The sequence below is a fragment of the Amblyomma americanum genome, chromosome 9 (genome assembly GCF_052857255.1).
Source record: "Amblyomma americanum isolate KBUSLIRL-KWMA chromosome 9, ASM5285725v1, whole genome shotgun sequence".
Classification (NCBI taxonomy): domain Eukaryota; kingdom Metazoa; phylum Arthropoda; class Arachnida; order Ixodida; family Ixodidae; genus Amblyomma; species Amblyomma americanum.
This window is the reverse complement of record NC_135505.1, coordinates 145,385,985-145,410,011: the sequence shown is the minus strand read 5'-3', so window position 1 is coordinate 145,410,011 and position 24,027 is coordinate 145,385,985. Positions and strand designations below refer to the sequence as shown.

Below are 24,027 nucleotides of genomic sequence, written 5' to 3'. Positions count from 1 at the left end.
TGCCGTGTGCCAGCTGCGGCCACTCTATCCCCGCAAACTTCTTAGTCTCTTTTTAACTATGCGAGAAAATTGCGTTTATAAACGACTTTCCGTTGAAAAAAAAATGCGCTTGCACAAAATGTATGGACATGTATTGCGAGCGCAGCTATTCTACTAAATGCCGAGTGGACCTACTCCGAGGGCCATCTGGAGAGGACGGCCACAGTGGAGCGCATTCTCAGTACCCTCTGGAACTGCTTGCTTCCCTCCCACGGCGCGGTTCACGTGTCCACTGAGAGTGCGACAGTCACTGCTCGTTTCTTTTCCTCACAAAACGCGTAGAAGCACACGTGTCCCACGAACGCGAGGATTCACTGCACGTGGCCAGTGCAACACTGCGACGAAGTGACGTCATCGTTGCATGTCACGCACACAGTGCGCGTAGACTGCAACAACGACGAGCTCTTTCCTTTCCTGCAAAAAAAAAAAAGTGCTGTTTCCCGCTGCAGGCGAAGGCACGGTATGCAGCAGTGTGCACGGCTCGGTGCATGAGCACCCGCCTGTACAGAGCTTGCATGCATAGTAGCGGTTGTTAGTGCCCGCAGGATACGATTAAAGAGACAAAATTTACTGGCCCTTACCGGTGCTAACTGCCAGTGCAACCGGATCGCTAAATGATTGACGCAATGATGACGTCACGCATCATCATGCGACGATGGCGCTTATTTATGCTGTGGGAGGGTTTTAGGGATGCGCGAATATTGGGAAATTTCGATACACGAACCGAATACCCTCCTAGTACATTATTCGAACGAATCAAATAGCGAGTGCTGCAAATTATTCGAAACGAATCGAATATGTTCTAAAGTGTTCGAAGACTTTTCGAATAATTGGTGCGAAGTTTGGATAACGCCTGTTGTATTTTTATTTAAGTAAGGAGCAGGAAACCATCTGGGAGGCGACTCCAGACGCGATCCTTCATGACTCCTTACTATCAAAATTCTGCCCCGGTGATACGACCTGGAATGTACACTATATGTGGTGAAATAGCCACTTACTATCACATATTGTTGAACTGTAAATAGGAGCCGCCACCGGAATCTATAATGCAAGTTCCTAGTCTCGAGCAATGGGAGGCCGTATTGGTCAGCTCGGAACTGTGTGTTCAAACCCGGGCCATTGAATGGGCTACTCAGGTCGCTGTCAGCCGTGGGCTGATTAGCCACCTAGCACGGATCATCTGCATTTTGCTTTTTTCTGACGAAATAAATGTTTTGCAATCTAATTCCGCGACTTCCAAAAACAGGGACCATACACGCCATGTACCATGATACAATCGTTACGCGCGGGATGGGCGGTTCAGTGCCGCGGTGCGGTCTATTCACGAGGCGGTGTTCATAGTCCCCATACATGGCCTCAGAGATTGGCCGACGCGGCAGGGCTCAAGCAGGTTCAGCAAACACAGACTTTGTGCCTGGCCTCGGAAGGCATGCTTCATACGTATACACCTCACGCCCGCCTCACGCGCTGAGATGTATCGCTAGTTTATTATCTTCCGTTATCAAGGGCAAAGGGTACTTTTCCTATGCGCATAACTTGACAATGATAAAGTTAATTAATACACAGAATGCGTTGAGATCCCCCAAATGGAAATCAGTGTTACGTCTTTTAACGGATAAAGTTATAACCGCGAAAGCAGCGCTTCGCTGGGCCAAGTGTTACTGCCACGGGCAGACAGAAAAGAGGAAGAATAGAAAGATGCGAGCGCCAAACGGTGGAAACAATAGGTACGCGCGCTGCAGCCACCGCGTTAGTTGAAGCGATGTGCAAAAACACTGCGGCAGCGCGGAGTTTCGATGCGAAAGCATTATACGTTCCAATAGCTCAAAAGCCGGCGTCCGGCGCCGTCCATTGCACGAAATTCGGATGGTGCACTTCAAGTGTAACCCGCCGCGGTGGCTCATTGGTTAGGGCGCTCGACTACTGATCCGGAGTTCCCGGGTTCGAACCCGACCGCGGCGGCTGCGTTTTTATGGAGGAAAAACGCTAAGGCACCCGTGTGCTGTGCGATGTCAGTGCACGTTAAAGATCCCCAGGTGGTTGAAATTATTCCGGAGCCCTCCACTACGGTACCTCTTTCTTCTTTTCTTCTTTCACTCCCTCCTTTATCCCTTCCCTTACGGCGCGGTTCAGGTGTCCAAAGATATATGAGACAGGTACTGCGCCATTTCCTTCCCCCCCCCCCCCCAAAAAAAAAACAATTTACGCCGGCGTACGATGTCGCAAAGCATGCAAGCGAATACGTGCAGTCATGAATGACTAAACGTATCGTACACTACGACCTATGACACTCATGACTCGTAGTCATAGTCCTGACTCATAGCCATTCTCCAACGTATAATGATTCAGCACTCTACAAGTAACGTAATGTAAGATGTATGTGTTTGTACAATGTATGCGCCGTCATGACGCGTAGTCATAGTCATGACTCCTAATCATTCTGCAACGTAGTACGACTCGACACTTTACAAGTAACGTAAGGTAAAGTGTACAGAGTTTGTTCAAAATATGCCTGTCATGACTAAATCACTCTACAACGTAGCATGACTCACCACTTTAAAAGTAACGTAATGTAATGTAAGATATGGTTAGCACAAATATTAAGCATAGTCATGCCTCATAGATGTAATTATGACTCAGTCTGCAACGTAGTATGTCTCAGCACTTTAATGTTGTAGAGAAATCACGGGGTTGCAGCGAAGCGCTAAAACTAGAGGTGCAACGTATACTCACACGCATTCTGCCGAATTGTTGTCGAAATTACGCTTTCCTGATAAGGCGGGGGGGGGGGGGGGGGGGGAGTGTAGCTCTATTATCTAACTGTATTTTGCTTAAGTTTATTAAACAAGCTCTTCTTTCATTACGATCCCAGCACAGAGATTTCTCTCCACGCGAGCCACGGCGTCAGCTGGCACTACCCCTAACACGCTCGCGCTTCCTGCGGTAGACACCTCTGTCCCCACATCAAAATTCGCTTGGAACCACCTGGTGGCCTGCCTAGAGCCCCATACTAAGCGGTATTACAGTAAACAACTCTGAACACAGTTAGGACCAGTCGTTGAAGTAGGTCATTATCTTATCTTATGCGGCGCAGTCGCAACTGGCGCCGTGGCTTAGTTGGTTAAAGCGCCTGTCTAGTAAACAGGAGATCGTGGGTTCGAATCCCACCGGTGCCTTTTGCATGAACGCGAAAGCGTATTTCGATTCGTGTCTACTGCCTTGTGATAATTCCGCACCTTTTTTGTCTTGAAATGAGTAACCGTTATAAATAACGCAGAAAGAACAGTCTGGGAAAGTTTTCTCCAGGTCCTGCTCACCAGCTTTTCTCCCTGCATTTTTTTTCTTTTCACGACTTTAGTGAACTATTTTGTACAGCTTTTCTTTTGCACCTTATGTTTTTGACGAGATTTGTGTACAAAGTATCAGGCGTTCAAGAGGCGCCACATTGCTCAACTCTTATTATTTAGCCATCCTTGGCTTTTGTTCAAGCGAATCTGCTTGTGTCCGTGTAGGCAGTGGCATAGGATTGCCAGGGCGAATCTTACCGGTGCCTTTTTTTTGTTTCATGCCCAGCAGATAAACGGGAGGAAAAAAATCCCGACAAGCTGTTTGTGTTCCTAAGATATTTTTCCGCCACCGTTGTGGCGCCGTGGCTTAGTTGGTTAAAGCGCCTGTCTAGTAAACAGGAGATCGTGGGTTCGAATCCCACCGGTGCCTTCCGCGTGTTCAGCATGCGGGCGCTTTTTTTTTTCTGTAAACGCGCACAAGCATATCTCAACAGCGTAATTGCATTTTACACCCAGTTTGCGAAGCTTGCACCAGTTATTTTATTCGTGACCAGTTCTGTATCTTACAACTCAAATATACTAACTATTGCGTTACGCCTTGTTAATCCGGCAAGCAAAGGATCTTGCACTGTTCTTGGAGAGACATTGAGGGTTTTTAGGACATTTTAGTACATTCCTCGTTACGTGGCGCACGAAATGCAGCCCTCCTCAGACCAACGTTTTCCTCAGACAGCGTAAGCGCAAGACGGCAGTTGCGTTGGAGCTGCAAGTGCGACGATCAATTCTTCGGGGCGCCGCCGTTCTTACAGTTGGGTTTCCCGCAACTGCAGTACGTGACAAGTTCGCGTACACTTCCTAGCGCCTAGGTATTTCGGGCAGATGTCGAAAGTTCCGAGTTCCTGCTGACACGCAAGCCACGCGACTATATTGCGATCAACAAAGCCTGCGCGCGCTTCGCAGCGGCCGCAACACAAACGACCCCGATACGGACAGCTAGCACCCCGTTGCGGCAATTGGTGCAAACGTTGGTTGGAGCGACGGCCGCCTAGCAACAATGGCGCCTGGATCGGGCGTGAATTTGGCGCGACGGTGAAAATGCGGGAGATTCAAATGAGATCAAATGGGCAGAACGTGCTTCAGGGGTACTAGGGGCCCAAGGGTCTCTAGATTGGTCGAGAGGTGGTTTTTCGCTGATGAAAGCTGTTTCACAAACGAAGCTGTTTGACAAATGAGGTTGCGGTTGTATGTTGCAAAACAGTGTACATAGCTCTGCCCTGTCCTTTCTCAGTATCACTCCCCACTGCACTTCTCGCTATCATCTCCCTGCCCCTTTTAATTCTTCTGGCTGCAGCTCTGGCGCTTAAAGATACTGAGGAGAAATTGAAGACGGCTTGCATCGGTAGAAAACCAGCTTCAAATCACCAAAAAGACCACTCCTACTGAAAAGAAAGCTCGTAATTGTAACGTAGAAAAAGCAAGAACTAAAATGCAGGTTCCGTCGCCACATGTCAGTCTCGCAAGTACAAATGCGATGACAAAATACCCGAAAAACTCCGCGGAATCTGTGGCTCACAAAAGTGCATGAAGGGTATACGCGCTTGGAATGAAGCATAGAAGTTTTGTTTTCAAACCGCTAGTGCGGTTTTATCACAGGAAGACGAAAAGAAGACAACCTGAATGTTGGAAGCCAAAGAAAACCTCTGCTTGGCGGCGCAACAGGCGGCCAGCTGAGTTTCGGTATGTTTTGCCGTTTCGCGGTTATGCGCTTTGCTTGTCCGCTTGGTTTCGTTTTTCATGCGCCTCGATTCACAAGTGCACAGGAACTCCAAGTGCTCCGCAGACGAAGTGCATGCCGCGGCACGCACCTGCGACGAGGGATACACCAGTGGCTAGCTAGCTAATGTAACGTTGCACGAGCCCCCACGTCAGCAGACGCACCGCTCGGTGCGTTCGCTTCGTCAACGTACCAGGATTCTCCCTGAGCCGCCGCCTCAACCCTCAATAGTATCGCACGGTGTGTGGGGTTGAGGCCGATGGTTCGAAGGACACAGTTCTTTGCGAGCGTTGTCGGCATGGAGGAAGGAAAGCTAAGTAGAGGCCCTCGCTATCCTAACTGCATGACAAAAGATGTGTCGGAAGTCATGTGTTTATCAAGGGCTTCCGGGAGTCCTTGGCCGATGGAGACGAACCGACGAAACTGGTCATGATCGGTGACTCTCTTTTGCAGCAGTGCAATGGGAGCGCCTATGGGGCTAAAACGTGGAGGCTAACGAAAAGGGTTCAACATAAATTGAGGGCAACGCAGCGAGCTATGGAAAGAAACTATGGGTGTGACGTTAAGGGACCGGAAGCGGGCAGAGTGGGTGAGGGAACATACGCGGGTTAATAACATCCTAGTCGAACTCAAGAGGAAGAAATGGGCTTTGGCAGGGCACGTAATGCGAAGGCAAGATAACCTCTGGTCCTTAAAGGTCACCGGACTAGACACCAAGAGAAGGCAAGCGTAGCAGCAGGGGGCAACAGAAAGTTAGTTGGGGGATGAGATTAAGAAGTTTGCGGGGATACGGTGGCCGCAGCTGGCACAGGACAGGGTTAATTGGAGAGACATGGGAGAGGCCTTTACCCTGCACTGGGTGTATTCAGGCTGATGATGATGACTGAATAGTGCATATTTGGTCCAACCAAACCAGGGGCAAACGTCGCGGAATACAAGCGCACGCGGCGGCTTTGCGGCCATCTGCACACCAGTGATGGGGCAACACCGGTGCATTTCCCCAAACTGTGAGCGGTGCCGGCGAGCGGGTCATGCCAGCCCTTGTAAGGCCTGTACTACCTTTTCCTTTCCCTCCATATATATTGCTCTACATTTTAAAGCGACAGCTGTTATTGCCTCAAGCCCCAAGATGATGGTCTCTTGGGCGTCCGCAGAGGCGAGGAGAACACGCGAAGGGAGACAGTTGCAAGGAAGTGAGGGAAAGGCGCTGTCCTCTTCACCACTGCTGTGTGCAGCGCAACTCGCCCGGATGCCGCCGGCGATAACCAACACTGCTGCCCAGCAAGCGTGATTTCACACAGCGCAGAATGCGAGGCCAAATGACGTCAGTGTCGAGACCCCGCAATGCGTGCCGCCGAAGCGGCAGCACTGAGTAGACGGCGTCAAGACCCTGCGGTCCACCGCTGGCCCCGGAGAGAGACGAGACTTCATCAGCGCTGTCAAATATGAAACTCGTATGACTAGAATGTTACCTTCCATTGGATTATCGCACGGGAATACACTAATCCACGTTAATCTGCCACTAATCTATCAACTCACCTTAATCCATTTTCTGGGGTGGGTCTATACTGGCAATCTTTTGTGGGTCCTTTGGAATCACTGTGTGCCCACTTCCAAATGCAATCGCATTTTCGTGTTCTAGAATTGGTTTAAAAAGACCTCCGAGCTTTTGGCCGTCTTTGTTTAGATGCCCTGAATGGACCATTTCGGAAAGTTGCGCGCGCCCCCTACGCGACCGCCGCAAAGCAGGCTGGGAATTGTGAGCGAGGTTGCCGGGCAGGAGCCGCCGGATGGTCGCCGCGCAACAGCAGGTAAAAAAAGTTTTTTGGAGTGCTAGTAATACTTTTGCTGCATATTTGCGCCGCACAAGTGATTTTTACATTGCCGTACAACTTTTCTGTGGTTATGCAGCCGACGCTACGAGCGCGAAGCGAGTATTTCGCACGTGAGCGAACGAGAAGCGCACACATGTGCCAGTGCCGCGCGCTCGCAGCTTGCGTTGCAGAGCAACACCGTTGTCAGCGTTTTATATATCTATGCTGCAGAAGGCACGAGCGCAATCCTACCGCTAGCAGGCTTGTTTTGCTGGTGAGCACGCGCTAACAGTGCATTTATTTACTGGTCGCCCGTCGCGAACCTTCCAAGTTTGTGCGGCTGTCCCGGCGGCAGGCGTAGTACGTACCGTACAGTACATTCATGCTTGTTGAAACAGTGCGACACCCTCTTGCGAGAATGTATGCGCTGTATTTTAGCAAAATACGTCGTTATCGAGCACTGCCCATTCAGTCTTTTGGTTACAGCGTGCTATTTAATGTATATTTATTCTACGGACGACTCTGAAACAAGTATATGGTCGCAAGAAACGGACAGAGCATACGTTAATAACGTACATCTTGCAAGAAGTAAGTAGTTGAGTTGGCGCTTAGCTTGTGCCAGCGCATTTTCTTGTCTGTAGTGTTGTTTGAATAGCGCGCAGCAAGTACGAAGCAGAACCAAGCTCTTGTATTAGCACTGTTACATTCTGTGTAGATGAGCATAGCATCTCGATACAGATAGCAGTTGCTGTTTGTGCCATATTCAACGAGTTTGACAGCTCATACCATCTCGGTCTCCATGTCTTACTACCATGGAGTGCAGATAGACGCAGCCAAAATATGAACGTGCCTCGGTGGCTACAAGTAACGCGAACGCGGTCGAAAAAAAAAAAAACGGGCGGATGTTTTGACTAACCTGAAAAACATGGACGCGCCAGTACTTTGCATAGGGCGGCCTCAGAGTTTTAAGTTAGCTAGTGGTTTACCGAGCCCGTACATGTGCAACATTCTTCACGGCCGCGCGTAGTAAACGAAACTGGTTCAGCGTTGCTTTTCAAGCATGCTTGCCACAATTGAACAAAACAATGCATGAATACTCTTTTATTTTAAGATCGCATTGGTGATCCCATGTTCAGCTGTGTATGCTTGCATGCTCTGTTTATATGTGGAGTGCCAAGGAAAACATCTTGACACTTGCTTATACCCATGGTGCAGGTACCACTACGAACCATTCATAATGCAATTCCTCTTGAAGAAAGGTTACCGAAAGGACCATGGACAAAGCAGTTAAAAGACGTGCCGGATGGGTTCTCGGAGCAAGAAATCTTGGCACATCAGAATGCACATGGTGCTCAGAAACACACTGTAAGCGGATACAGGGTGTTTAAATCAGAGAAGGTTCACAATGTTCTTATTTGCAAGGCTGACAGGTCCACTTTTGTTAAAGCAACCGTGGAGGCATCGTTCTCTTTGGCAAAATCATATAACACTGCTGCTGTGCTCTTGTCAAATGGAACTGTGGTTCAAGGAACCTGCAACTGCCGGGCTGGAGCTGCAGGTGTTTGTAAACATGTAGTTGCATTACTATGGTTTGTACTAGACCTGAAGCGTTCTGGGGCAGCCTACGTGCGAGACACGCAGTCTTGTACAGACAAACCCAGAGCATGGGGTACTGGGGCTAAGAAGGCCAATGTGCACACACACGAGTTCTCACAACTACGTTTTGTGAAACATGCCAATGAAAGCTGGGGCAGGCATCTGACTCAAGAAACCAGTTTCTCTGAGAGTGACAGAAGACCATATTAAGAGAATGCATCAGACACAGAAAAATATTCCATACGCCATGCTATGCAAGACGCTGGAGGACAACCACTTTCTGCCCGTACCAGTGAAAAGAACACTTCACGAGGAGGCTCTTAGCCAGATGCCAATCAGGTTACCGGTGCAATCCCTGTGGGTTGAGCATGTGCCAGCTGGGTACAAGTTTGGCTCCTGTGAGCTTACTTTAGAAGACTCATGGGCCCTTGAGCAAGTGACTAGGATGCAAAGCGGCTCTACAACATGGAACTTCGAGAGATCCAAGCGCCTGACTGCTTCACACTTCAGAGATGTGGTGTCACGGCAGAAGCCAGCTGATGAGAAGTTTTTCAAGAGGCTGTTCGGGTCTAGCCAGATGCAGACCGAATACATGGCTGATGGTTTAAGGAATGAAGATGCAGCCGTGCAGCGTTACATAGGGAAGAGAACAGTGCCAGTTAGGAGTTACTGTTGTGGGTTGTGTGCCAACCCTAGTGTCCCTGTTCTTGGTGCAACGCCTGACCGTGTTGTAGAGGAGGGAAGAGATTTTGGTCTCCTTGAAGTTACGACCATCTCAGCTGCCAAGGAATGGTGTGAATTAGCAAATGCTGTGAATACGGCATCCTACCTGAAGAATGATGTTCTTAAACCAATGCACAAGTACTTTTACCAGGTCCAGGGGCAAATGGCTTTGACTGGACTCTCCTGGTGTGATTTTGTGGTTGATAATGGCACAGACTGCACTTTTCAGAGGATCACTTTTGACAGCTTGCTTTGGGTTTTCCAAAATGCTGCCATGTCTTCTAAAATGCTACAAGATCTACCAAGAGCACTGTGCTTGTGTGTGAATTTCAATTTCTTATTATGACTTATTTCAGTTACATTGCTCTGCAGGACAAAGATGCTTGGACTCATAACATGCTTTGGCATGTGTTCATACTTACATATATTTGGTTTTTAAATATCTTGTATGCCATTAGTCTCCATGAAGAAAGTGTTTTTCTGTGTAATATCATTATGACCATGTGCATGTGTTGCCACCACCTCTTTAAATGTGTGTGCAACTAGCAACTAATCGGTGTGTAAAAAAGTAAATGTCAAGCACCACACATCTTGCTACCCTGTCATTGAACACATACATAATGCACTCTTAGTCCCAGGAACCTGGGCAGCTACATACTTGAACATTTACTATACTTGATGATGATAGTGACCTCACATTGGTCTCTGTAAGGAAACCACATTGAAAGTTGCAAGCAAAATCTTTGCAAAGTGACAAGTGTGTTCTCCGTAGTGTAGGTACTCTTTCACTCAATACGTCTTGTAACATACGTGGAGTGAACCAACGAAGGCTTATGCTTTACAGTAAATCAATGTTTAGTCATAGGGAGTGCCCAAAGCGCATATTCAGGATAATTTGAACTCTGCTCTGAGGGGTTAATGCACAAGTTCCGAGCAGCACTGGGCTCGCACTGCTTTGACGACCAAGCTCAAAACTGCCGCATCTAGAGTATTTCAGCTAATATTGAGTGCGATAGCATTGATTCATATAAGTTTGTTCTCAAGAGTTCCATGCAGGACATTACATAAGAGTTGGTAATAAAGCTCTCAAATTTCATTGGCACGGAATACTCGCATACATATACAAATTTTTTACATATACAGTACACTCATATACAATACATGTACATATCACAATTTTTTGAAAAATAGGAGCACGTCACTAACACATGTAAAAATGACAAAGTGAAATTCACTAAGATTTCATTCCAAAAGGTTAGGAAAGACAATCTCTGGTAGAAAAGACGATGGCTACAAACAACTTTCCATCTTGTCTGTGTAGTTCAGCAATGAGACTGGTGATTTGGTTTCAAGTCATGACTCGGATATAGTACTGCCACATTCTATGCTCAAATCATTTGCACAACACTGACACAGAAATAAGACATTGCAGCCCTATGTAGCCTGTACAGTGATTTCAGACTTAAGCAGAGCAAGAAATGCTGCTCTAGTCTGCTGTGCATGAAGTAGTGTACTTCAATGCAAGTTCAATGCCTTGCACTGCAGCAGGGATTCTCAAACTGCATTTTGTGGAACTCTGGTTTCTTGGAGCACTTCCTAGATTCCCCAAGCACCTATGTTCATGCATGTCTTCATCTGCCTTAGCCAAGTATTTTGGGACTAATGCTGTAGCTGCTTACTGCTATCTTACTATACAGCCAGTCATAACTGAATTTAAGTATTTGTTCAGGTGCTGTGCAGTTTGCGTACCCCTTTTAAATATGTCGGCCAGCAGCTTTTTAAGTCTCAGTTGCAGCGGTCGAATTTCGATGGAGGCAAAATTCTAGAGGCCCATGTATTGTGCAATGTCAGTGCACGTTAAAGAACCCCAGGGGGTCGAAATCTCCTGAGCCCTTTTCTACGAGGTCCCTCATAGCCTCAGCCGCTTTGGGACGTTAAACCCCCATAAAACAAATCTTTCCAAGACAGGCTCCGTGACCGAAGCTGGCCAAAACATAAATGAAACATGTTAGAAGCCAACTGCATTTTAGCCAAATAAAGTTGGTCTTTCTTCAACTGAGAAAGCTAAAAAGTTTGAGCACCCCTGCGTTACAGCAGACCATGCACAACATACAAAACATTAAAAACGCCACCATCGCTCATCGGTTTAGAATGGGCTCATGCATGAAATTATTGAGATAACAAATTTTCCATATCTTGTTCAGCTTCTCTGCCATAACATTAGGAAAGACAGCACGGAGTATCCTGAAGTTTTTAACTTCCCTGATGACACGCTCAACATGGATTCGCAAACCGGCTATCTGCCGTGTTGCTAACTCATCTGCCAATGACAACAGCGTGTGGCCATTCAACATGGGTGGCATGTTTAATTTGACTCCAAGCTGACGGAGGTCATCTTCAATGAGGAATCCTCTATCCGCCATTACACTGTCCCCTTCCTTGAGCAACTCATACAGGCCACTGTGTCTTGTGATTTCTCGATCAGAAAGTCTTCCAGGAGCAAGATTAGACACGAAAGAAACGAAGCCGTTTGGAGTGATGCCAATGAGCCCTTTTGCGGTGTTATGTCCTTTATACGAGCTGAAAGTGTCGCTTTGTGTTTTGTAGTCAGATGGGTTCTCGATAAAAATTTCTGTGCAGTCCAGTACAATGCGTGTAGATGGGTACAATTCTTTAAAATTGTCTTGCATGAACAGGTCCACTGTGTTACGTGATGGCCACATTGGTACCTGGATCAGCATTTCATACAAAAAATTGACCCAAAATGAGTACATAGCACTCATGGTCGTCACAAACACTTTCAGGCGATATGCCAAATCCTGCTCTAGCAAGCCAACTCTGAGCCTGCAAAGCACTGCAATAAGCTGCTCTTTCATTGTCAGTGCTGGTGGCCTGCCAGCACCCGTTTTCAGTGCCTGGTACATGCATTCAACATGTTCAACGAACGCATCAAATTTTTTGAAGGAGTTGAAGCTCGTATAAAACACTAGTAATTTCTCATCTGAAACAAAATCGTGAACTTTGGAGACACGATCTTTTAGCTTTAGTTTCTCTTTGAGTGCCTCAACTTTCACATCGTGCAACTGAGACTTCAGATCCTCGACCTCTTTCTGGAGCTCAGATTTGTCTTTGCGGAGCAAGCTATTTTCATGCTCGAGTTTTTCGCAGTGTTCGAGAAGGTGGGCGACTTTTCTTAGTGTGGCAGCAGATGCTGCATCTGGAGGCCCCATGAAGAAAGAGTGGTCGGCACCTAAAAAAAAAGAGAACTGTTTAATGATATGTGAACAGTTAGGCCCTGCTTTAATGCAGATTTCAGGTTTTGAAATAGTCACTTCAGCCCACAATGGGTGTTCTGAGCCTTTGCTCTCGGCTTACATTGATATACAGACAACAAAGAACCAGGAGGACGAAGTCATACAGCCCAACTCTCTTTCACTCCACTGATCCACCTGTGCAAGCAGCTTACCAACCAGCAAGCCCAGATCAATACTATCCAGTTATACTTCTAAACCTCATGAGCTGTTTGTTTCCCCTCCTGAGCATGCAGTTTGACGACGCAGCTTGTGCTACCAGTGTACTGGTGTGGAATCGCCAATCATGCTGCATGACCATATCCGTAGTGAACAAAAATACATAAATACTAGGTTTCATGCACCCAGCAGGTTCGCCAAATTTGCACTACATTTGGATAGCCTGACTTTTGTGACATTTCACCAAGCTGGGGTGAAGGGAATAATGTCGAAGAAAAAGAAATGAAATGGGTAAGTTTCACAATGCGTGCTCTGGTGGAAGAGGTACCGCGTTTATCATAAAACTCGCTGAAGTAGTAACATATGCACGGTAGAAATCGCCGATGACATTTATGTCACAGAACACGAGGTTCTGTCACTCCTAACATGCAACCTAACATGCAGACATCCCTGGCTAGCTGCGAAAGCTCGCACAAAACTGGCTTCGCGGGAAAAAGTTTTGTCAGTTTTCACTGGATGAAGCCGCTTGCTATTAATATACCGGTTGCCACAATACCCGTGGACCCCGGTATCAGTGGGCGCGATAGGGGTCCGTTAAAAGCTAAAAATAAGTTTTCATAGTGGAATGTAGAAATCGACAATTTTTAACCACCACTAACCTTCCGTTTCCGTGTGAGGCGAAGCCGGTGCACCGAAGGTCATCTGGGTGGGCCCCTTGGAAACTGCGTCGCTCTCTGCGTACAAAACACTTTCATGAAAATGCGCACACACAGTCGAAGCATCAGAAAAAAGATGGCACAGTTAAAGCGTTGCTTACGTTGATCGCATAGGGGCACGTCAACTATGCAGCCGATCTCCAAATCGTTCAGAAGGAGCACCGGGCTGGCACAGGCAGTCTTGGAGCTCGTCTTCTTGCGTTTCGCGACTGGAAAGGATTTGGAAGTTATGATAATATGCAATAACCGTATGAATATATGCACTTACCGGTATTAAAGGAAGGAGATAGTTGATTGATGAATTTATGGGGGAAAATTTATGGCAGCCGGTCCATATAACCACGGCGTCCACTTACGTTGAAGTGGGCTCTGCATATCCGGTGTTTAGAAGGGTGCCACAAAGAGAAGCGACTAGCACTTCCCTGGCGGTTGATTCTTCTCACCCACTCCTTTTTTTCTTTTTCATTTGCAGGGAACGCATGAAATGAAACGTTCTTGTCTCTCAGCGTGTTGTTGTCGCAACCAGGCACACAAGTCTGACCGCCACCTCGATGACGTCGCGTGCAGTAGTGGCTGCGGTCACTGACCAACAGGCACGTAACACTTAATAGAGCGCACCTGTAACCGCCCACCACCAAAAGATACACGAAATCTCAAACCAAACGGAGCACGCGCGCACACACACCACAGCTATGCAAACGCAGAAGACAGGGAAGATGGCCGGTCGGTCGGCACTCGCTCACTTTTCCCATAATGCGTTGCGCGCCCGCTAGGTATTTTCGTGGTGCTGAGATTTCCGAAATGGTGCATTTTGACGGTTACAGCGTGCGAACGAGGTGGCACTGGGTCTGGTGACGTCACTCCCTCTAGCCAGTGGACAGTCTCCGAGCTGGCGACTTCACGTCCCCGCAGACAATAGGATTTCTTTGCTCTGATGACGTCACTGCTCGCCAGCCAATCAGGATTTTTCTGGACTACACCGCACGGTCGCCGCCGGTTTTCTTTTTTTGTTTGTTCTGGTAAGACTTGTATGCTATCGCAAAAAAAAAAAAACGAGCCGACATATACTCCCGACTACGAGAGCAAGGTTTTGGATTCATGACTAAACTGCGCGAAAGAATGGGGACAGAGACAGGTAACACGTAAACACACACAGAGCACAGTGCGTGTTTCTTGTCTCTGCCCTCCCCCCTTCTTTCGCGCAGTTTAGTCATGAACGAGAAGCACCATCTAGTCCGCCTGAAAACCATTCTTGTAGTTTTATGGTCTTTGCATTAGATTCTAGTGCGGCCCACCTTCTCGCTGATGAAAAGGGGTGGAAACGCTGTAAGTGAAAGTCGGTACAACCTGCAGCAAATAAAGAAATTTGTTTATTACTTGAAAGACGTTGGTGTGAAGGCGCAAGTGCTTACTTCGCAAGTGCACTGAGATCTATGAAATGAAACAGAGGCGGAATCCTCTCGATTCCGGACAATTAGGAACTCGAAACACGGACAGCCCGAAAACCTGCTGAAGCAGGACACTGCTGAGTGTACCAGCGGCTACAAGCAGTCTTCAAGCTGGACGCACCCGAACCGCCGTGGCTCTTTACGGGTTCCAGTTGGGGAGGTCTCCGTATTTCCCTTTGCGCAGAGCGCGCTTGAACTCCCTCGCCCACAGCCGAGCCTCTCTGATGCGGGACTCGCCGGCGGCCGCAAACTCCTGTTTCTTCCACACCCGGTCGCCAGGGTCGGGAGCGAGAAACGCCATGAGCCTCAGGGCGTAGTCAATGTTCTTGTTCAGGGCCAGTTCGGGGCAGAAGCAGCTGCTGGCCGCGCGGCACCAGGGCAGGGACAGGTGCGATGACCGCCCTGCGCAGGCAAAGAACTCGCTGACCCGTTTACTGGACTCCGACACCGAGGAGTCCTCAGCGAGGATCTGGCACAGCTGGGTGGTGTCCAGTCCGGTCTGGTCCCGCACGTCGGAGAAGAGTTCCACGATCTCCAAGTGGCCGAACTTTGCCGGCTTCAGGAAGGCCTCCATCAGGAAGTTCACGTCAGCACTTAAAAATGAAAAAGAATAAAATTCAGGCGGCACTTTGGCGATCTGAAGTGCGCGAGGCGAAATCCTTTCTGCGCCAACTTTGGCTGCCTCTTTTAATTTTTAAATTTTCGTTATTTATTTTTTTTGTAATTTTTAGTTCTCTAATTTTTAGATTTTTACACTTTTGATATTTATAATTATTCATTTTTGTTTTATAGTGCTATTTATTTCTAATTAATTATCGATTAAATCCTAGACATGAAGTACTGACTAATTACGAATTAATAACTAATTACTCTCAGTAATTGCTACGAGTATATGGGTTACAGCAATGAAGTGCCAACGCACCGCTCAAGCTTTTATCGAAATGCGAAAGTTAAGCGGGGCTCTGTTTGAGTGAAACACAGACTAAAAATTGGAGGGGACACTTGAGCCCCGCCTCAAGGGTATGGCACAATAGCCTTAGTGGGCTAGTCCTCATATATGCAGAGTTGGCGATTCTGTACCTCACCTTCATAGATGTACCTGGGGAGTCCTCATAACACTCCTGGCGCTGCGGTGTGCCACTGCCCCGCGATGGCAGGTGCTGCCACCGGTGGGCGTTTTGCGACTCAAGTCGCTCTTTCCGAGCGGCCAATCATTAACTTAACAGCCACCTGCCACGATGGGCAGGCTGGGATGATGCCGCAACGTCACGCGACTGACGTAGGTGACCCACCTGCATCCCAGGTTGCTTCCATGGGGACCTTTCGTGGATTTTTCGATTACGGTCAACAACAACACCGACGCCGGATTCTCCACAACACGCGTGCTCCATAACGCTATCGCGTCGATAAGGAACGTTCATCACCTGCGTGCTGCCTCCATCTCCTTGACGTGGTAGATGTACTGGCCGACGGCCAGGAGCACAATGTAGGGCTTGATCACGCCGTGCGCCGAGTGGGCCGAGCGGGTGAGCTCCGGCATGAATCTGCCCCCGGGCCAGGGAATGTCCCCGTCGAACGTGGTCGGCACCGCCACAGTCAGCGCGCTCCTCATCTGAGTCTCGAAGAAGTGCTGCACATTTTTGGCTGGCTTGGCTGCGACTATGGCCAACGCCAGGCTGCAGAATCCGATAATCATGCCTGCTTCGTCCAGGGCCTCTCGGTTGGTGCTGCCCTTTCGGATCAGGTCGGCCATGAACCTAAAGAAGGCCGAGTTCTCCGGCAGTGGCTCGACGTTTTTCACCTTGCACGCGAACATGGCGGGAAGCTTGGCGGCGTTCAAGACTTTTAAGCCCCTCGGCTGGCACCGGCCCACCGGGCAATCGACCCTGAACAGGTCCGCGAAGAGGGGCTTCCCCGGGTTGGTCAGAGACGGCGTGGCCGCCACGCAGTTGAGCATCAGCTGATCGAAGCCTAGCAGCCAGCCACTGTCGGCGAACGCCCGGAGCCAGGACGCGTAGAGCAAGCGGCGCGTGGCATCGTCTGGGTACTGCGCGCCCATGAGGACCTCCCGGGCGGCCCTGATGAGCACCAGGTCGCTCCAGTCGCAGTGGAAGGCGCACTGTTGACGACGCCCCGGAGCGATTTCGTTGTCCACCTCGAAGAACAATGCAAACGAGCAGGCGAGGTCCCCAACAGCTGCAGCCATGGCGCTGGAAGGAGCGCTGCAATTGTTCGTGAAATGTGGAAGGAAAAAAAAGAAATGTTATGCACGGGCAAATGGAGAAAAAGTACAGAGACAGAAAGTTTGTAAACAAACGTGATGATGATGATACGAGACCCAAAGGCATTCTAGCATCTCTTTCACACACACACGCACACACACTTGGAGGGAGTGTTAATTCGGGCGCATTGTAGCAGCCTTTTTGCAACCCCTATAAATGCTCGTCTGGAATAATAATGTAGCACTCTGAACAGGACTGGTCCCCTGCCTAAACGTCAGTAAACCGTTTTTTACGTTTTTAAGCGCGTGTCAGCCTACTTGTCGTGGCCTTGTTTCTCCAAAAAAATCGCCTCAGTTGATATCCCGAGAAGACAATTTCATATATTCGATGCCAATGGACGCCTCCGAATATCTTAAGTTAAAGAAGCTGTGCGAAGTCAGAGCACGTTAAAGATCCCCAGCTGGTCGAAATTATTCCAGACCCCTTAACTACGGCAGCTCTTTTTGTATTTCTTCTTTCACTCCCTCCTTTATCCCTTCCCTTAAGGCGCGGTTCAGGTGTCTGCCCATATGTGAGGCAGACACTGCGCCATTTCCTTTCCCCAAGAACCAATTTTCGTTTTCAAAGGGGCTGTAGACTTCTAAACAAACGGTCAACGTCTTACACATCAACTTAGCACAAGAGTACTCGCACTTCCTGTCGACAAGCACAGCGAAGCTGGAACTTGGATGACTCAAACTTATCCCACTTGGAAACAAACGCTTCATCTCATCAAGCAAACCACTTTTTCATCGTGGGGAGCCGAGAAAACAACACTGCGCACCTTAGTAAACGCACTCATGATTTCCAAGATGCTCTACAACATAAGCTACCTCAATCTTACGACGAATCAATGGCTCACTCCAAAGCGACTCAACAGAGGGGCAACAAGAGTAATCACTGGTTTTCCAAAGTTCACAAACATTGAGAACCTTCACCTACAATCTCAAGTCTCAACTGAATTATGTCGAAGACCGCGCAAAAATTAATAAGATAGCGCAAATTGAACTTTAGAGGAAACAGAACCAGGAAGATATATTTTGCGAAGATTGGGATAGATATTGATGGCAAACAAAGATATTATTATCATTATTATTATAAGATTAACCTCCGATTTCCAGTCCTCCATGGGATGATGTGGTGGCGGTCGATCATAGGCCTGTGGAGGGAAATGTTGGACCGACACAAAAAGCCAGGAGACAGCGAGCTGCAGCCCAACACTTGAGAGAACTGGACTACGCTCCAGGTGGAACCATTCATATTTACAGACATGCAACCAAGAAGGACAACAAAAACACAGTGGCACGGCAATGCCTCGAGACCGGCACCACCAAGTGCTGCTTCCCACAAGAAACACCTTTAACACGCGAAGCGGAGTTGAAGGCAATAGTTTATGCTGTAGAAAAAGCAACGTTAACGAGGGCGGGCGTGAAAGTGTTTTCATCGACACCCAAGAAGCCATACGAACGTGCAGCTCCCACCACAGCCGTATCCGAACGGCTAAGCGATTCAAGACCCTCGACAGTACCCTTCAACCCAGAGGGATTACTTTAAACATTGGATGGGTACGTGGACACCAGGGAACTCTTGGCAACGAGGTCGCACATGAAGTCGCAAGAGAGCTCCTCTTTTAACGCGACAGCGTCATGGGCCCCGTGTCACAGAAAAGCCGGTGTCGTCGGCGTCTTTGGCCGTGAGAGAGAAATGGCGCATCTCGGCGGACACCTGAACCGCGCCGTAAGGGAAGGGTTTTTCCTTCCCCTACGGCGTGGTACGGGTGTCCAGCGAGAATTGTGAGACAGGCGTCATTTCCTTTCCTTAAAAGCAATTGTTCATTTCAATTTCCTTTCCTTATGGACCTGTTCGGGTGACTACCGAGATATGTTGAGACAGGCGTCCTTTCGTTAAATTGTGCAACGGGCCACGCGTCGCGCCGAACGGGCGATGACGTTCGTTCCGTGTACCCCTCGGCAACACTGCGACATGCTGTCGCGTCTCACTCTTAGAGACGAAACTTAAGCATCCTACAATTTTTTTTTCTTTTTTTGCCGATAACCATATTCCGCACCAGCGCGTATAGCAGGCATTAACCCATTAAAGCTGCCGCGTCATACCCTTGTCTGCTCCAGTTTTTGCCCATGACTGTACACCGGAGTTGCGTAGCGCAGACTGTCCGGCCGGTTGGCAAACGGTCATTGCGAGCAAAACATTTGCCCAAAAGCGAAAGAAGGACAAAGGAGATCCCTCCCCTCCATTCATATGCTATCGGAGGTCTCGTCAAATATACCTCAATACCCCACCGCCAACGACCGCCCAAAAAGAAATCCCGGCTGCATGCGAACTACGGACGCTGTTTTTTTTTTCTCATCAGCACAGAAAAAATTATGAGACCACTGTGGCACCCGCATTGGAGGAATCATTGCCACCTCCTCGCCCCTCTTTGCCTAGATTAATCAAGTTCCATCACTGCCCATTTTGAGTTTTAAAATTTGGCGTCACTTTAGCTCCGGCCCCGCCCAGTTTTTGGCCGTTTGTGGCTCTAATTAACTAAATACCGCACATGCACCTCATGATTGAACCTGCGAGATTTTTTGAGGTTATATCTAATGCAACCACTCTTTTATATAACGCAGTTCGAACGTTATCGTGGTTCCCCGCCGCGGTGGCTCAGTGGTTAGGGCGCTCGACTACTGATCCGGAGTTCCCGGGTTCGAACCCGACCGCGGCGGCGGCGTTTTTATGGAGGAAAAACGCTAAGGCGCCCGTGTGCTGTGCGATGTCAGTGCACGTTAAAGATCCCCAGGTGGTCAAAATTATTCCGGAGCCCTCCACTACGGCACCTCTTCTTCCTTTCTTCTTTCACTCCCTCCTTTATCCCTTCCCTTACGGCGCGGTTCAGGTGTCCAACGATATATGAGACAGATACTGCGCCATTTCATTTCCCCCAAAACCAATTAATAATAATAATTAATAATTAATAACGTTATCGTGGTGATCACGGAACCGCAAACATAGCCATACAATGCTTACGCATTAATATATCGACTCTGATCATTAGATTGGCAGCTTTGGCTCTTCGGTTAGACCTCTCTGCTTACGAAGATCATGAACAACCGCGAGTGTCCCCTCGGCCCGGCCGAGCCCGCGAAAGGCGCCCAGCGAGCTCAGGCCGCAACACGAGACACTCCGGAAGCCTCGGAGTCGGCGCGAGAGAAAAGAACGTCAACGCGCAGACTGAGCGGATATCCCACGTGATCGTCACAAAACGCGGGCTGCGGTGAACGCGGCCAACCGTGGGAACGCAGGAAAGAACGCAGAGAGCGGCCCAGTCAATGCATCTGAAACAGCCGAGTTCGTACACGAACGCGCTCTTCCTAGACTTCAGCAGCCGGTCTCCCGCCCCTACCCGACCTATTCAGATTCTCTGGGTCCCGGCCCACGCCGGCCACCCAGGTAACGAGGCGGCTCATTCTTTAGCTCGAGGTTTCCTCAGCCGAGCAGGAGCCGCCGACGCCTGGGGAGACGCTCGAGATCGAATGGTCGCGGATCACGAGATCACTCTACACTACCGTGAGCAACGGCTAACGTATCCCCCTCCACACAAGTCTCTCACTAAATTGCAGCAGGTGACGTGGCGACAGCTACAATCCCGCACCTTCCTCTCCCCTGCCCACTTAGCCCTGGTTCGCCCGGGACTGTTCACGCCAGTGTGCACCCTCTGCGGCGCTCCGAAAGCGGATTTTGCACACATTCTTTATTCTTGCTCTGAGCTCCTTCCACCAGCCGATTGGCAACTCACAGACCTCGAGCGATGGGAGGCTGCGGTGTCCAGTTCTGACCCGGCTGCCCAACGGCAGCTAGTGGACTGGGCTTTGGAAGTCGCTGAGAAGCATCACCTTCCGGCCACGACACGCATCCAAGAGCAATCCCATCACTAGGATGAAACAATTAAGGCTTGCTCTACTTTATAAAGTTTTTCACCACCACCACCCAATGAATGCATCTGAAACAGCCGAGTTCGTACGTGAACGCGCTCTTCCTAGACTTCAGCAGAGGTTCTTTGATGAAACCTGAACGAAACTGTTTTAAGGCTTAAGCCTGTCTTCGCTCATGAGTGGCGTGTAGACGGAAGTTGTCCGCACGAACTGTCAATCAACAGTTTATAAGCAGCGTAATGTAATGAAACAAAAAATTAAAAGTAAAACGTATAAACAAAAACAAAATAAAATAAAAATGAAAACACAAAAGAAACAAACATAAGACAAAAACAAAGAAATATAAAGAAAATTAAAATATAAAATGGGGGAGAAACTGAGGACAGGGAAAGGCTTTCGCATTTCCCCTCATAAGCAGACTTAAAGTGCCAACATGTAATTTTTTTTCGCCCTCTTCAACCAGTGTGCACTTACACTGCAAACGTTTTGCACTCTTTTTTTAGCTCGATCCACTCAATCGCTTAATTGGTCCATCGCCTCCGGCAATGCCATACTTTGAATTATTTCGCAGAAAGTAGGAAATACCACGCTAGAAAGCACTGTTCGACACCATGTGTCACATCTGTGTGAAGTTTCGGCGTGAACGAGCCAGTGCTCCGACGGTGACAAGCACTAATCCATTTCTCTCTGAGCGACACATCAACCAGGAAGTAACAAAATCGCAGACACATCACGTGCAACGATACAGTGACATAAACCGTCTCTTGTTTCATCAACCTGCCGCAGTGGCACATACCATACCATACCGTACCATGTTCTTACCTCACGGCGCATTTCAGATTGTGAGCCACCATGGCGTAAACAAGGAGAACATGGTATGGTAAGGCATGACACGAAAATAACTAAAGCATTTCCCGTAAAAACGCCATACGCACACGTACAGTACGTGTTCAGCACGTCAGAATCATAATGCATAAGTCACGAATATGTCGGCAAGAAAACAAAAAGCGTTTCAAGGAAGCAGCACCAGCACTGACCAAAACCCAACAGGACCGCAGTAACACCGTGCGTCAGCAGTCTCACAACAGCGGTCATCAATAACAAAGGGAATTAGCGCCAACTGGCTAGGCACGCGGGATACAAGAGACGCCGTTGTGGAGGTGTCCGGATTATTTTAGTCCACCTGGAGCTGACAGACAGGTCTTCACAGGCGCCTTTTGCGGTTCGCCTCTGTCACATGCTGCCGCCGCAGCCCGTATCTCCGGCCAGTCGCCGAGCGCACTCAGCGGCAGGGCCAAAACTTGAAAACACTGCTAGAAAGCACGTATACCGTATGCGACGACTCGATATTAAGCTAATCTCTTTAGCTTAAACCTTTCGAGCTTCTCGCGTCTAATTAGCGCCATGTAATGGAATTTTCTTTCGCTCAGGGCGGTAAATCGGTAACCAGCAACTAGAAACGCATAATCGACGCGCCCTGATCAATGACAGCGTTTCCTCGGCATGCTGTCGTAGCGAAAACAACCATGCAACTCATTATGCGAGTAGTGAAAGTACCAGAAATATAACGGGCACTCGAGCGAGACGCTCATTTCCGTTGCACGTGTGAATTCACTGCGATACACAGAGACGCCATAGACGCAAGCATTCACCGTAGAAAGCAGGCTTCACGACCGCGCTTCCAATTTCTCTCAAATGTCTTTTTGTGTTATCGGTACGCGCACAGTTTCAACATGGCCCATGTTTTCTGCTCAATAACTGTCTGCAGACAGCGTATATTGCCTACGAGTAAAATATTGTAAAAACGAATCGCTTGCAGTGCGACTCGAAATCCTTTGTTCGTCAGTTGGCGGTTACGCAGATTGCGCGCGGCGCCTTTCAAAGAAAAGTCAAAATATCACGGTATGCAAACAGGAAGCCATATTGACATGAGGTTGGTGGCAACACACTTACCAGCTAGAAGGTTAATCCTGAAGCGACGGACGAGTGCAAGGGCTTGCAATAACAACTTTCGAGCGAAGGAAAACGCTGCTGAGCGCTACGACTTCAAACATGTGCGTTGCAGTGGGTTGTGTCTATGAGTGGAGCACTGGAGAGACGGCTGATGTGAGGCGACCAGCGATTGGTCAGAATTGTCCGCCAGTGGGTTTTGTTTTCGTAACAACTTGACAGATGGCGCAACTTCAGCTTCAGCGGCGTATATGACGCGTGTGTTCTTTCGCCTCGCAAAATATGCGCACACTGGCCCACACGTTCCAAAGTACTGTCGCATCAGCATCGTCATCGACTTAGATCAGTGGTTGTGGCCGACGTTGGGTTGGTTGGATCTCCATGAGGTCGCCTGTCGTGTTGCCGTGTCCGGACGATGCGTAGATTACGATTGAGGTAGCCCTAGCTATTCGGGCGAGTTGGTGATACATATTCAAAAATAACAGCGCGAAAAACGGAGACGGACAAAACACAATACAAAACACAAGACAAGCGCCTTCGTGTGTTTTTCTACCCTTCGTCTACGTTTTTCGCGCTGTTATTTTTTAAAGAGCTACCCTTCCCGTGTTTTCGATCACGGTGCATGAAATGTTGCGCACATGGTTTCTTGGAAGCCTTTGTTGGTACTATCACGATCAAAAGGGGTACTATCTTATTCCTATCCAAAATCTTGCCAAACTTTGTGAATGCCCGGAATTTTGCAGGAGCTGCGAAATGTTACGCGTAAACATATCGACCTCTGAGTTCTGACTAACCGTTGCGTCGGTTTCTGTACATAGCCGCTATTTTCAAACGCTTATGATACGCATACGAATTCTCAATCGGCTCACCATGAAGTCTTGCCGAAGTCCAAGCTTCGTTGAACCACAGAGTGATTGTTCGGAACTGGCGTTCGCTTGTGTGCATGGATGCGTCCGTAAACGTATAGTGCTGAACGAGCTGCAGCGCTGCAGGCGGGCTTAGGTGCGCATCTCG

General features: G+C 48.6%; 2 protein-coding genes and 2 non-coding genes across 4 annotated transcripts; 2 read left to right on the top strand and 2 right to left on the bottom strand.

Moving 5' to 3' along the window:
- The first annotated feature begins 3,141 nt into the window (after positions 1 to 3,141).
- Positions 3,142 to 3,215, top strand: TRNAT-AGU (transfer RNA threonine (anticodon AGU)). The gene has a single exon. It is a non-coding gene; the product is annotated as a tRNA-Thr (tRNA).
- A 467-nt stretch (positions 3,216 to 3,682) lies between these two features.
- On the top strand, positions 3,683 to 3,756 carry TRNAT-AGU (transfer RNA threonine (anticodon AGU)). The gene has a single exon. It is a non-coding gene; the product is annotated as a tRNA-Thr (tRNA).
- A 4,289-nt stretch (positions 3,757 to 8,045) lies between these two features.
- On the bottom strand, positions 8,046 to 13,431 carry LOC144104745 (uncharacterized). Its single transcript, XM_077637914.1, has 2 exons — positions 13,363 to 13,431; positions 8,046 to 12,483 (listed from the first exon to the last, which is right to left on the bottom strand). The coding sequence occupies exons 1-2, from the start codon at positions 13,403 to 13,405 to the stop codon at positions 11,372 to 11,374; spliced, it is 1,155 nt and encodes a 384-aa protein (XP_077494040.1). The 5' UTR covers positions 13,406 to 13,431; the 3' UTR covers positions 8,046 to 11,371.
- Positions 13,432 to 14,769: 1,338 nt separating this feature from the next.
- Positions 14,770 to 23,132, bottom strand: LOC144104743 (uncharacterized). Its single transcript, XM_077637912.1, has 3 exons — positions 23,017 to 23,132; positions 16,292 to 17,089; positions 14,770 to 15,460 (listed from the first exon to the last, which is right to left on the bottom strand). The coding sequence occupies exons 2-3, from the start codon at positions 17,071 to 17,073 to the stop codon at positions 15,007 to 15,009; spliced, it is 1,236 nt and encodes a 411-aa protein (XP_077494038.1). The 5' UTR covers positions 17,074 to 17,089; positions 23,017 to 23,132; the 3' UTR covers positions 14,770 to 15,006.
- Positions 23,133 to 24,027: the final 895 nt, after the last annotated feature.